This window comes from Camellia sinensis, chromosome 14 (genome assembly GCF_055761805.1).
Source record: "Camellia sinensis isolate YWXY chromosome 14, ASM5576180v1, whole genome shotgun sequence".
NCBI lineage: Eukaryota > Viridiplantae > Streptophyta > Magnoliopsida > Ericales > Theaceae > Camellia > Camellia sinensis.
In genome coordinates, this window is record NC_138974.1 from 7,576,668 (window position 1) to 7,591,577 (window position 14,910).

At 34.0% G+C, this 14,910-nt stretch overlaps 1 protein-coding gene across 47 annotated transcripts; it reads right to left on the reverse strand.

Moving 5' to 3' along the window:
* Nucleotides 1-2,975: 2,975 nt before the first annotated feature.
* LOC114318288 (putative plastidic glucose transporter 3) lies at nt 2,976-12,538 on the reverse strand. 47 transcript variants are annotated; one of them, XM_082903994.1, is made up of 18 exons: nt 12,389-12,538; nt 12,210-12,253; nt 12,043-12,084; nt 11,199-11,293; nt 11,019-11,085; nt 10,544-10,591; nt 8,507-8,626; nt 8,274-8,360; nt 7,305-7,404; nt 7,081-7,193; nt 6,846-6,939; nt 5,716-5,869; nt 5,441-5,584; nt 4,740-4,795; nt 4,227-4,275; nt 3,893-3,959; nt 3,699-3,773; nt 2,976-3,161 (listed from the first exon to the last, which is right to left on the reverse strand). In XM_082903994.1, the coding sequence occupies exons 9-15, from the start codon at nt 7,377-7,379 to the stop codon at nt 4,243-4,245; spliced, it is 669 nt and encodes a 222-aa protein (XP_082760120.1). In that variant the 5' UTR covers nt 7,380-7,404; nt 8,274-8,360; nt 8,507-8,626; nt 10,544-10,591; nt 11,019-11,085; nt 11,199-11,293; nt 12,043-12,084; nt 12,210-12,253; nt 12,389-12,538; the 3' UTR covers nt 2,976-3,161; nt 3,699-3,773; nt 3,893-3,959; nt 4,227-4,242. The 47 variants fall into 47 exon arrangements, with proteins under 47 accessions (XP_082760120.1, XP_082760114.1, XP_082760116.1 ...); XM_082903988.1 differs by lacking the exon at nt 4,740-4,795 and having other exon boundaries at nt 12,389-12,525; XM_082903990.1 differs by lacking the exons at nt 4,740-4,795; nt 10,544-10,591 and having other exon boundaries at nt 12,389-12,537.
* Nucleotides 12,539-14,910: the final 2,372 nt, after the last annotated feature.

Genomic DNA, 14,910 nt, shown 5'->3' on the forward strand with positions numbered 1-14,910 from the left:
ATTCCCGACGGGGAACCTATCACCTCCCCCCTCTCCGCACCCCCTAACGGGGATTGAGTTTCCCCAACCCCGAAAAATCCTTAACCTTTTTTTTTTTGAAAACTATTTTGAAGCTCTATGGAGGATCTTTCTGGAGACCCTTGAGCTCTTTCAAGATCTGCTTCGAAGCCATAACCAAACCCCAGGTTCCAAAATCAGAGAGTTCTAGTCTCACAGATCTAACACAAATCATCATCACTTCATCAACAACAGATCTAACATAGATCTCACAGATCTGAGCTCAAATCCATAATATATATATATATATATAACACATAGAAAAAGGGAGAGGAATAGAGAGAGATGAAAAGACAGAAAAGAAAGAGAAAAGCTCCAAATATGGGACGGAGGAGGGCGACGGAGGAGATCGACGAAGGAGTAGGTAGAGAAGTGGCGCTGTGAAGATGACGAGGGTCATGAGGTCTATGGCTAGCTCTCTTCTCTCTCTCTCTCTCTCTCCTCTCCATTTTTCTCAAGCAAAGCTCTCTCTTATCGCCAAAAATGGCAATTAGAGCATTGTCGTCGTTGTCAAGATTGTGATCTACAGTGAGGGAGTGAAATCGGTGAGATATCAGAGAGTAGAGGAAAGAGGGAGAAAGAGAGACAGAGAGAGTGACAAATGGGTATATAATAGAGGGGTATATATCTGAATAGATAGAGGGGTATAATAGTAATTTCAGTTCAAGAAACGGGGATAGAGACGAACCGGGGACGAGGCTGGGCAATGTATCACCGTCCCCAGCCTGAAAATTGTTGGGCATTTATTTTTGAATACCTTCCCCGACCCGTCGAGAGTATTTTTCAAGAAAAAATCATTCTAATCGAGATCGGAGGACTAGGTCCGCATCAGGCCAGGTTCAAATTATCATCCCTAAAGACAGTAGAGGGCAGCATCAGAGTGAACTAAGGCCGAGAACGGCACTCATAGAAGCAACGAGATTGAAGCTGAAGATGAGTCGACGAGGCTGAGACACGGTGTCCCTAGGCCAAATCATTGACGGAGAATGGGCCGGTGGTGATGTCAAAAGTCACCAGGTGTCAGACGCGAAGTACACAGTCCATACAAGCTGAATGGTCGCGCGCACAGGGCAAGGCCACGTCTGGCTCTCACGTAGGCCGACAAAATGCTGCATTACACTGGGCAGGTCGATGTTGTGACAGAGCTGTAATGGCTCACAATGGTCTGTGCAGTCTTTGGTGATTACAAAAGTAAAGCAGAGCACTGAGTTGTTAAAGGATATGGGTCTTCAATACTTAAGAGAGAGAAACAAAAATAGGTTTCGATGTTGGACTTCTCAAAACAAATAAAAAAAAGTTTGCTGGTTACATTTCAAAAAGTGGGTTCATACTCTGCTAAAAAAGGGATAAGGACGGTAGATTTTGTCCTTAGCTTGAGAAAATATATATATATAATTAAGCAAAGAGCCTAGTTGATTCTAGTGGTCTCAAATATTTGAGAAAGAAATAAAAAATGGGTCTGACCATTTCTTGTGAAGAAGAATTAATTCTTAATCATTTTTGGTGGTTGGAGTATTGAATATTCAAATTTTGATTTTTCATTAAGAGAATAAATCAAAGGCATAAAAGTGTATTTGCCAAACAAGACATAAGGATAAAGGATTCATTCTTATCAATATTAGTTGACAATCTTATCCATAAAATTATGATGAGTCATCAATCTTATCCAAAAGCCACATGAGGACAAAATATTTCCCGAGGGCATGACGTGAAGCATGGTCAAAGAAGTGGAAATATATATGTCCAAAAAATTCAAAATTTCCCATGCATGCAAGGGGCCAAATGTAATAGGGTTAACTTGAGCCCACTAAATTAATTAGGCCCAATTAAAACCCAATGGGAAAGCCCAAAAATTTAGTGAGCTTGGAGAAAAATTATTGCCGAATGGACCCAAGTGAATTCTATTGAACGGGTACACAAGAAGGTCAACAAATTAGGCCGAGGAAGACCCATCAAGCATATATCTCTAAAGAGAGTCCAATAAGCCCATCCAAGGAGGCTCAAATCATACAGGTGTTCTAGGAGGTTAACCATTGTTTTCAGAAGAGATGAAACCCTCGGAGGAGATACATTCTTCGACGTAATCTTAAAAGGGTTCGAAACCACGAAATTGAGTTCGGACTCGAAAGGATTCGAATCCATGAACCTAGAGATCCAAAGCACTTGGCTTCGAACGGATTCGGATGCAATCTAGAAGCCGCTTCATTAATGACACTACTACAAATATAGAGAAAGATCACACTTTTTTGGTGTGATGTATGTTTTTTAATCACACCTTTTAAGTTTTATTAAAGTGTGGTCTTTAGGAGTGTGATTAAAAATGGTCATTTTTAATCACACCTTTTAAGTGTCATTAAAAAATGCTTTCATCACATCTTTTAAGTGTGATTAATAATATTTAGATCACACCTTTTAAGTGTGATTAAAAACATTTAGATCACACATTTTAAGTGTGGTTAAAAACATTTAGATCACACCTTTTAAGTGTGATTAAAAACTTTAGTTCACACCTTTTAAGTGTGATTAAAGACTTTAAATCACACCTTTTAAGTGTGGTTAAAAACATTTAGATCACACCTTTTAAGTGTGATTAAAAACTTTAGTTCACACCTTTTAAGTGTGATTAAAGACTTTAGATCACACCTTTTAAGTGTGGTTAAAAACATTTAGATCACACCTTTTAAGTGTGATTAAAAACTTTAGTTCACACCTTTTAAGTGTGATTAAAGACTTTAGATCACACCTTTTAAGTGTGATTAAAAACATTTAGATCACACCTTTTAAGTGTGATTAATAACTAATAAAACCTGTGATAAAAAAAAATTGACATATTTAAAGAATAATCAATATTATTTTTGCACGCGCATTTGAATAATGTAATACACACTATATACTATATTTCGAATCACAATCATATATTGAATGAAATAATATCATATATTTCATAAATGAAAGTTAAATGTTTAAAAGTATATACAAAGAAATTAATAAAAAAAAAATTAACTGTGATTACATATATTAAAAAATAAAAAATAAAAAACTTGAAAAAAGTAAATTCTTGAATTCTTTGACCATATTTTGCATATCTCCAAGAAATTTTTGACCTGAAAAATAAAAAAACAAATTAATTTAAAAACCGCCAGAAGCATATGAATAAACTTACTAATTAATTTATAAACTTACATTTAGATCACACCAAAAATAATGTAATTTATCCAGTTGTTAAACTGCCCCCAATCCTTTCCCCACAGCCACCAAAAATGACATAATTATTTTGATTCTCCACATAAATATCAGTAAAACAGCACCACAAAAGAAGACAATATGCAACAATGCAGAAAGGATCACATAAATGATAAAATGGAGTATTATATGGACAATCAAAATCATATGATATCAACATATAACTCACTAAAAACTATAAAACAAATAAGGATCAATAAAGCTTATTGGTCTTAAAAGCAGAAACCAATTTGTACACCCATCGATGGAAACATCACCGTGAAAGGTTTTCCTCAAGATCAATAGTACACCCATCAAATTTCCAAATATAACTGCATGCTTAAAAAATAATTCTATGTAGACAAGATATTTTAACAGAACTGGTAAAAATGCATACTTCTCTGTTAGTACCAAACTACCTATTCATATGGGTTCAACTCTGACACAAACTGAGATGCACATGAGATCCAGAACCAATATCATCTAATGCATACCTGGGGCAAACAAAAAAATGGAGATAACAGTTAAGAGACATAGCTTGAAGAAGAAAATTCTGCAGGTGAGGAAATGAGTGAAGTTTAACCAATATCAGATCCTTGTCAAGGATCTTCACCTCTCCCCCAAGATGTTCTAGCCAACACAGAACAGGGAACATATATGGTCTGGTTCCCTTAACAAACCTGAGTTAGATTAAAATTCACATCAAACGGATCAAGAAATACCTATAATTAAAATTCACATCAAAAGGATGAAGTAAACAAAAGTCAATTAAAATTCACATCAAACAGATCAAGAAATACCTATAATTAAAATTCACATCAAAAGGATGAAGTAAACAAAAGTCAAACAGAATCAGTTAAATTAATTTTATTAATTCAACATTAAAACTAATTTTTGGCTACAATCTGTATTAAAAACTCAATACTACTTGAAGGATAGAGAAATACCTTGATAGAGAGTGAATTAACCAATCGATGTCTTCAAAGTAGCAGAAATCTGCAAAAAATGAAGAAGAAGATGAAGAATCAACCTATAAAAAAACTGCATCCATGACAATGTGCAGGCCAATAGAACAAAAATGTGAACTACTTATTGTGTTATTTATAGATCTACAATATATATATATATATATGAACATATTTTCAAAATAAAAAACAAACAGGTTCAAACAGAAATAGTCATATGCACATATTTTCATTCGAATTTTAGGTTGGTAGATAAGATTAGATATATGATGCGTAATTAGTACATCAAATAATTTAAATGAAGTGAACATAAGAATATGCCTCTATTTATTAATGGATTCCAAGTTTCATTGTCAATAATAGCTCCATTGAATTGACTAATTGATAGATGAAACTTGTTTATTAAAAAGTCAAAGACGTCATCAAATATAAATTTGTGTAGGAAAAGAAAATCAGTACATGTAAATGTTAAAATGTAAAGAGAAGGGTTGATACCTGGTGGCCTTCTTTTACAAGAAGTCCCGACAAAAACACACCAATAAACTGAGTCCCTTCCATTATCAGGATTTTCATAAGATAATCATTAGATATTGAAATGCTAGAAACAACATATTCTGAATAATGATCATCATCCATCTAGAAAATACAATAAAGTCAATTAAAAAATAAGATGAAAGTTGTGATATCCAACGCTGATGAAAATTCTCGAACAAGATTAAGGTCTATTCTCGATAAAACGAGCCCATAATTTATTCATCATTCTGAACAAATAGGATTTTGGAGTTAGTTAACTAAATCTCACATACTTACTTGGGGAAGGTAACAAATAAAAAAATGGGAATAAGCATCACAGAGTAAAACTAGACAAAACCCCTTATGCATAACAACAAATGTTAACAGAGCCATGAATGATATGTATAATTCTAAAATTATTAAAAATTATAGGATGGCTAAAGAAGAACTTGACATAAACAAGGGGATTTATATTACAAATTGCTGAAGGTCACTAGAAACATTGACTACAAACTTGAGCATTATTTGTGTTCACTCATAAGTAATAACTGATCCTTCCTAGTTTATCCATTAAAATCATAGCAATAACTGATCCTACATAAGTAACCAAAAAAAAACTGATAAAGAAATAGTTAACTAGAGTTTTAAAATGCATGAGATACTTGAGAGTAAAGACACATTACCTGATAAATTTGCAATTCCGACACATATGTTTGCAATGTCTGAAGGTACTCCTACACTTCTAAAGACGGCAGAAGAGAAATAGAACACAGCATTTATACCGGATAATTGTTGCAAAGCAAAAAGGGTATACCCAATAAAAACAACTGGAAAAGAAGTGATTAATATATCATTTAAAAAGGAAACAAATAAACATCATGCTGAACAAATGATAATTATAAAATAAAATAAAATAAATTTTTAAAAAAATGATAGTGTAATTAATGAGCATATGTACCTTTAAAGTGGCGGCCATAGAATAATTCTGAAAATTTTACAGCATCTGCTTCATCCCCTCTGTCCGATTTTGACAACTCTGACACTGCAGATTTGAAATGTGATCCTCCTAAAAGCTTCTCAAATTCAATCTCAGCTTCAGCAATTCTTCCTCTCTGAGCTAAGCCAAGCAGCAATTTTAAGTGAAAATCAATGAAGAAAGGGACAATGAAATATTTTTGAGCTCTAAGAAAAAGTAATAATGCACCAAAGTGGAATCATGGTAATTGATTAGCAATTTGATTCAAAATTGTAACTGATTGGAGAAAGGAAAGAAGCATCTTCAAGGGGAAATGAACAATTGCACCGAGCAGATCAAAGGTCAAGAGTGGAAAGCAAGAAACTCACAGGGATTGAAAACATTAAAGACAGAAATTAATTAAGTTCTGGATCTATTCTGAATATTTCAATTGTGCTAAAGATTCAAAACCCAATTTTCATTTACCAAAATGGAACAAATTCAAAGGATTTAGTTACCTAAAACAAGTTCATAGGACTTAAAACAACAAAAAAAATAGTGGAATATGTTTACAATTGAATATCTCTAAACACTGCATTCTGCAGATATTTCAGCTCTTCATGGAATATTTGAGTCAAGTTATACATAGTTTGCAAGCACAAAAAATAATATTTCTATGGAAGGCAGTCTGAGGTAAAAAATAATTGTGCAATGTCTCAACATAGTGCTGTTTAAAGCCCACCTCAGAACCCAATCCTAATAGGATCCTAATCCGAGAATAGTTATATATTGAACAGACTACTAAACTAGTTATTCAAGTCCAGATACATATCATGAAATTTAATCACTTGCAAATCAAATTCCATTCTACATGAAGATCAGATTAAATATATTATCTATAATAGATTTATGCACAGCAGTTGGTATCATGAATGTAAGGTATGGGCGCATAAGTCAGTAGGAACACATTATGTTGCTCCCCTATAGCATAGATAACCAAATTTGGATTTGGAATGGATTTATGTCTAGATCAATACAAATCAAATTTGTCAAGAGCCTTATGCAATATGGAGTATCAATATTGCATTCAAGCACAAGAAACTAAATGTGGTGGACACACAAGAGCAACTAACCTTAAAAAGCCAATGAGGACTCTCTGCACAGAATTCCATTAAAACAGCAAGTACTGCAGCAGGAATGGCAGATACCCAAAAACACACTCGCCACCTATGCACATGATCAAGATATTTATAGTTATTAGTCAATAATATAATCCAATCAAACAACCAACAGAACAACATGCCTTGAGCAGGTCTTGACAAATTATGTATATTCCAATATGGTTGTATGTCATGCCATGCATCTTACCAACCCACAATATCCTTTGCTGGGATACCTATGAATAGAGCCCCCATAAGTCCAAGACATGTTGCAATTTGAGTGAAGCTCCCATAAGTACCCCTTACAAAGGCTGGTGAAACCTGTTCATGAAGGCAAAGGATAATCGGGTAAATATGAGCACACCAACAATGGAACTAAGCAATGCCAACTTATGCCCACAATTAAAACAAACTAAACATCATTGCATTTACCTCTGATACATAGAGAGCTGCAACAGGTGGGCTGAGACCCATTCCAGTTCCAACAAAAAACCTCCCAAGAAGCATGCCCCCAAGAGTATTTGTGGTGGCACTGAAAGTATCAAGGTTGAATATCCTTTCGGTGAGTGTCATGTATAAAACTTTAAAAGAGCAAGGAAGCATGACTACAGACATGAATTCAGAAACTCTCCATTTTACAGGAGTTGGTTGTGCCGAGTTAACTGATAATGTATATCAGCCTTCATTTCTTAAGCATACAGCACAACATGAAGTGTGTGTATGTATAATATTTTCCAACCTTATTTTCAATAATGAAGAGGCAAAAATAATGCTGAAGTTTGAGTGAACACAAACAGGAGAAGCATCTGAAGTTACACAAAAGGTGCACCTCAAGCAAGCCAACTTGAGCAACTCAAGTTATAACTCTCACTATAGTATAACAAGTGTAACACCAACAATTAAAGCAACTATGTGAAGTGTAACACCAACAATTAAAGCAACTATGTGATTCATATCTATGGAACACACTCATTATTTTCATGGTATCATCATTAGGCATATTGTCAAACACATGGTGAGCAAAATATAAAATTGTAGTAGTCCAATCAAACACCAACAAGATAGAAATCTATCAAGAAAAAAGAAAGTAACAGATATACATATTATGAAGTTTATGATACAATCAGTCAATGAATGGGAAGTAAAAAAAAAAATCATTCATCAAATCCATCAGGTCAAAAATTATAGAAAAATCCATATATAGAAACTCGAACAACAATCACAAAACACAAAAAGATATAAAAAAATTACAGAAATTAAGATCAGAAACTTCATATATAAAACTCTGATATAGAGTTTAGAAATCAGAGTTTACTTGGTCCCTGTATATTTAGAAATCAAAGTTTCAGAGTTTTAAACTTCATATATATCGATAATTTTAACAGTTTAGAGAGTACTGACCTAGGTTTTCGATACCAGGTAAGAGAGAACTCGGAAGAGAAGTAAATCGACAACTGAGATTCTTCTTCAATGAATCGATGATGAAATCTTCCATTGATTGAAGATTGTGATGTAGAAAATGATGAAGAGAAAGAAAAAGAGATGATCGGATCAATATTGTAAATCATATATATGTGTGTATGCGGGGAGAGAAAGAGAGAGAGAGAGAGAGAGAGAGAGAGAGAGAAACGCACCAAAATTTGAAGAAGATTGAGCAAATCTGCCATGGATGCTTCCAATCTGTATTGGAGCTCTAGAGAGAGCAAACTCGTTCAAGAGAGAAAGAGTCGCAACTTTTTGATTGCTAGCAAACCCTGTTAGGGCTGAAGTGAGGTCCCGATTTTTTAATGGTTAAAATGATTAAAATATTTGGTCGCAAAATGTTTTTAATTGATGATGACAAAAATGAACATAACACAATCAATCAGGCTTTAGAGGATTTGACAAAAATGAACATAATTGATGATGACAAAAATGACAAAAATGGCACATTGGTCCCTCCCGAGGTGTTAGGGGTGTTCTCGGGCCTTCTCATGGATTTTTCACGATTTTAGCCCCCTATAGCCTATTTTCAAGCCTAAGTACTGGAAAAGTGCATTTTTGGACTTAGTTTGAAAAAGTGTATTTTTCTACATAGTTTTCAAACCGGGAGTCCTGTTCTATATCCTTGCATATATTATTATGACTTATGAAGATGTATTAGATATTTAATTGGTTATGTTTCTTTTTCTTTTTTCTTGATGTTGCATTTCCATTTAACATATATATATATAAGTTTTCAATAATGCTACAATAAATAAAACAATATACATAGGTTTTTAGTAGGTTCACCCGCAGCCTCTACCAACAACCCATACAACAAATATAACATATCCGGATTTTCAGTAGGTTCACTCTCAACCTCTTAAGACCATTATGGATTTTCAGTAGGCTCACTCTTAACCTTATCCACGTGTGTGATTGTGCACATGCGTGTGTGTATATATATACATATCAATGTGCAAAAGATACATGCTCGTCAATTCCTGTCTAAGGCCTTTGCGAAGAGTCACCTTAAGATGAAATTTGATTACAAGATCCACAAAACCTAAGGCCAACACATTCAAAGAAAAACACAGCATAACTAATAAGTGTTCAAAGAAAAACATTCACCTAAACTTAATTATATTTAACATGAAGATTACACAAAATTTCATAATTTCACTACCTAAAGAATTATACAGTTAATTAAATTAAAAAAAATTATAGAAAAAAAATTGTATTTATCAATAATACTAATCTGATGCCACTAACAAGGAGTCTAGTACTTACCCAAAAAAAATAGGGAGTCTAGTGAGTGGTCCTTTAATTTGAAGGGACATTACAAGTGTTCATTGCTTGCATACTGATTTGGCTTTTTCTTTGGGAATAACCCAATTCATTACCTTTAAGTCATAATCATTGCCTTTATTAAAGTTAAAGAAGATAGGGAAAAAATAAAATAAATAAGAGCAATGCAAATCCCAAATCTTCCCAAAATGGTTTAGTTCACTGTTGAGAGAATTCAATTGAATCTTATAGTTGAAATGACTATTATACTAAATGCTAATGCTGAGGGAAATATGTAAATCTTTCCACATAAATATATGTATCCATGCATATGAAGTTAAATTTGTCCTTACAAATCCCTTTAAATGTGCCATTGGCATGAAATCTAAATTTGTTGTTAGATAGTGACCGCAGGTCATGCAATGCATTATGCATGTAATTAAATAAAGAATGTATCCTTCAATTATGTGTTAAGATGCAGCAAATCTATCATACTTATATCAATTTCATGTCTTATCATCAATCTTGTAGATCTTTTACTCTTTTCTTTTTTATTTATTTTTTTATATATTGTAGATCTTTGCATGTGAACATGTGATGCAATATTCAAAAGAAGTGAATGTTTTGAGGGAACAATAGTTCATCTATTTATAGACAATTTTCAGAAAGGATATCAGTTTCCAGACACTTTTCAGAAAGGATATCAGTTTAAATTGTTATTAAAATATTTTTAAAAATATTAACAGAAAAATAAAAATGATATATAAAGGTTAGTGTTTCTGATTTTGAGTGTACATGGTTAAATGGGGGGTGTAAAGAATTGCTTTTCGGGTGTAAATAGAAGCACCCCATCCATAATAAAAACAGAGCAGATAATAAAAACTCCAAAGAGATGAGAATAATAAGGTCCGGTCTCATAGTACCTGCACAATTTTGTTAGACTTGGCCTAGGCATTTAAGCAGGCCCATCTCTGCAAGAAACATTGAACTTAGTCATTGTATTGATTAGATTAAGTAGTTAATAAAGGTTTATTGAAAATCGGTTAAAATTTTGAACCAAAAGGGAAAGTCCAATGATATCATATTGTTGATTAAGAGTGGTAAGAAATATTGCAGACAAGGAAAACAAACTAATAAACAATAAGTTGTTTTTCCTAATCAATAACAGTAAACAATCAATGAAAGTATGTTATTATTGGTTTAGGCATATTATCAAATACATGGTGAGCAGAAGATAAAATTCTAGCAAAACAACAAAACAATGACAATACATAGGCTGAGCCAAATATTAAATAGAATTGGGGTAATAACAAGCATCAATCTAATACAAAAGCATAGAAATCCAGTATTGACATCTCCATAGAAGACAAAGAAACAGCAAACCAAAAAATTACATACCAGATTGTTTGGATTTGCAGCTGGTTTGTGAAAGAAAAAAGCATACAGAGTTCAGCCCAAATGCAAACTGCAGAATAAAAGAAGATACAACACTCAAACGAACATTCATTGTAAGAAATTGAACAATTTCTTTGATAAACTTGAGAGTAATTTGCAGAAAACAAATTAAACAATTTACACCTCTTAATATCTCACGACTTGAGAAACAAGCTTGGGTGAAAAGCACACCACCTAATCTGTAAGGGCACAGGTGCCTGGAATTGATGAAGAGCTTGCTGGAGAAGCACAGAATAGAGGTCAGCCAGTGTCATCATAGCTTCCCTAGCAATCTTCAATGAGGGTGATTTCGCAATTTCCTCTTTCTTAGATGAACTGTTGTTAGACTCAAGTTTTGCTTCTTTTATAGATAGTTATATATATATATATATATATGCATACGTATATAAACACAACCAAAAGAAACCTAATTTAAAAAAAATAAAATAAAAATCAGATTGTGGTTCTTCTCAAAATAAAAACCAAATTTATAAAACAACCTTCAATTCATTGCCTTTTATTGGTAAATTTTTGTATGGGCATGATTTTTTTATTTTATTTTTTTGAACTAGTATGGGCATAAATTAACTCCCTATAATTAACAGCTCTTTCTCAACTTCTTTGCAAAACCTAATTAATTCCAAGGCAATGTTCTATCAACATTCCTTGAAAAGAAAAGAAGTGAGAATTATTGCCTTGTATCCCACAAGATTTCAAGCAATTCAAATTTGCCAACATAAGGAAGTAGATGATATATCCTTAGATTAAATTAAGTTAGGGTTAGGGTTTTGAAACTTTGAAGGGTTTTATTCCTTATTCTTCACTTTTCATTCTTTATTCTTCCATATTGAGAGAGTTTATAAACTAATTTTAGATATAGAATCAGAAATAAAAAATCCATTGGATATGGAGATACAAAACCATAGTTGAAAATTTTGAATGGCTTTAAAATTATTTGGTAACACTAATTCAAAATCAGATTGTATACCTTGAATTATGGTGCAACAATTGAATATAGATTCCAGAAACCCTTGACAACAAAAAAAAAAATGAAAATCGAAAAAAATACAAAGCAGATAGACAAACAGAGTTCAGTTAAGAAATTGGGACAGAGAAGCAGATGAGGAGTGAGATACAGAGAAAGAGCAGACAAACCTACTGAGCCAGAATGAAGCGACGATGGTCACAGCAATGGCAAACTGCAGAAACTCGACGGTTGACAAATGTTTGTGCAGACAAGCGATTGTGAGAGAGAGAAAGAGAGAACTACAAATCGTAAGAGAACAGCTATGCAAGGGTGAAAATCATGGAGAGAGATGAGGGGTTTTACCTACCAGCAAATAAAGAGGTGATTCTGAGTCTCCCAAAGATGGAAGATGTAGATGGAGAGAGAGAGAGAGAGAGAGAGTTGAGCGTGAAAATGAGATAGGGGGGAAAAGAAAAATCAGAGGGGGATTTGATGAAATTTGGGAATTTTGGGCACCAAGGGTTTCAGAAGGAGCCCCCTTTTTTTTTAATGCCAAAAAAAAAAAAAAACTATTTGTGACGGGAAGAAAAAGTTGTCGCAAAAAACGACGTCATTTTATATAATAAAATTATAGGAGACGGAATTATTTCCTTGCAAAAAATTTTGTACAATGGTGACGAAAATTTTCGTCTCTGAAATGACACCCAAATATTCCCCGAAATTTTACAAGGGCGGGAATTTTTTTGCCACGAAAAATAAAATATAGAGACGAATAAAATTTTCGTTACCTATTGTTTTATTGATTTTAAGTATTTGATAACGAAATTTAGTTTTTCTCTCTGAAAATATTATAATTGGAGACGAAATCTTACTTTTATCTCTAAAACATGTATATTTAGAGACGAAATTATTTTTCGTCATGCGTTTTCGTCACTAAAGACCTTTTTTGTTGTAGTGGTAGATCGGCTGTGCGATGATGATCGGTGCGATGAGATGAACAACGAGAGGTGAGAGGGTGATTCTTCTTTTTTTGGGGGGTCACAAATAAAATTTAAACAATAAAATAATATCGTTTAATTCTTTTTTTTTTTTGGTGACGCGGGTTGCTGTCGTTAAAAAATTTTATTTTTTGTTAAAATAAATTTTTTTTGTAGTTAATGAAAAAAATTTCATTTTTTTTAGTTACTAAGATTGAAAATTTATTTGTTTCATTTTTATTTTAATTAAAAAAAATATTATTATTATTTTTTATTTGGTAGAAGTAGGGGTAATATTTTAATGAAAAATATTTTCCACTAAAATAAAAGTTTATTTTCTGTAGTCAATGAAACATATTTTTCTACGGCCTATTTTTTTTGGTTAGTAAAAATCTTGAACTATTTTTTTTGTGGTAGAGGAAAGGGAGCGACATTAGTGGTGGAGGTGGTGGATAAGAGATGATGGTGGTGGTGGTGGTGGTGATGGCAAAAAATATTAGTGGTAAAGTTGTGGTAGTGGTAGTGTAGATGGAGTGGCAGGGGTGAAGGAGAGGTAATGGCAGTAGTAGTGGCAGTAGTGGTAGTGGTGGTAGTGGAGTGGTGGCGATGGTAGTAGTAATGGTAGTCGTAGAGGTGAAGTGGCGACAATAGAAGTAGTGGTGGCGGTGGAATGACGTTTGCAGTAGTGGTGAAGGTGGTAGAGGAGATGGGTGGTGAGAGAGAGAGAGATGAGTGAGAGACGGATAGAAGAGATAGAGAGAGAGAGAATAGAGCGGGAATGGAAAACAAAAGCAGGCGGGAACAAAAAATATTTTTTTTTTGTCAGAAATGAAATTTAAATAACAAAATAATGTCGTTTAACTTTCTTTTCTTTTTTTTTGCGACGAGAGTTGCCGTCGTCAAAAAAAAATATTTTTTGTTAAAATATAATTTTTTTGTAATTAATGATTTTTTTTTTCTTTTTTGTAGAGGATAGAGAGTGGCAGTAGTGGTGAAGGTAGTGGATAAGAGATGATGGTGGTGGTGGTGGTAGCGGCGAAGGAGATTAATGGTGAAGTTGTGGTAGTGGTAGAGTAGATGAAGTGGCAAGGGTGAATGAGAGGTAATGGTAGTAGTAGTAGCAGTAGTGGTGAAGGTGGTGGATAAGAGATGATGGTGGTGGTGGTGGTGGCGGCGAAGGAGATTAGTGGTGAAGTTGTGGTAATGGTAGAGTAGATGAAGTGGCACGGGTGAATGAGAGGTAATGGTAGTAATAGTGGTAGTAGTGGTAGTGGTGGCAATGGTAGTAGCAATGGTAGTTGTAGAGGTGAAGTGGCGACAGTGGTAGTAATGGTGGTAGTGGAATGACGTTTGCAGTAGTGGTGAATGTGGTAAAGGAGATGGGTGGTGAGAGAAAGAAAAATGAGTGAGAGACAGATAGAGGAGAGAGAGAGAGAGAGAGAGAGAAAGACAGAGTGATGAGCGAGAGAGAGACAAAGTGGTCGCTAAAAATACATTTTCTTGTAGTGGATAGATAAATCGAGAGGGAGCTCAGTAAATAGAGAAGACAGAAGGGAGAGAGTGAGCAACGCGAACATAGTGGGAGAGAAAAAGAGAAAGAAAGAGAAGAGAGAGAGAGAGGGACAAAAAGATAGAGAGTGAGAGACAGAAAAAAGATAGAGAGAGAAGAGAGATGAACAAGAGAGAGATAAAGAGAAGAGAGATGAGCGAGAGAGACATAGAGAGAAGAGAGATTAACGAGAGAGAGAGAGGAGAGAGATGAGCGAGAGAGACAGAGAAAGATGAGAGAGATAGAGAGAAGAGAGATAAGCGAAAGAGACAGAGAGAGAAAAGAGATGAGAGAGATAGAGAGAAGAGAGATGAGCGAAAGAGACAGAGAGAGAAAAGAGATGAGAGAAGAGATAGATGAGTG

What these genes read in the sequence shown, in the direction of transcription:
- LOC114318288 (XM_082903946.1), bottom strand. Translation starts at nt 11,062, where the DNA reads ATGCTTTTTTCTTTCACAAACCAGCTGCAAATCCAAACAATCTG. An exon ending in GCAAAGGATATTGTGGGTTG is followed by an intron (nt 6,940 to 7,080) that starts GTAAGATGCATG and finishes TCATGTGCATAG; the next exon opens with GTGGCGAGTGTGTTTTTGGG. An exon ending in CTATGGCCGCCACTTTAAAG is followed by an intron (nt 5,585 to 5,715) that starts GTACATATGCTC and finishes CTTCTTTTCCAG; the next exon opens with TTGTTTTTATTGGGTATACC.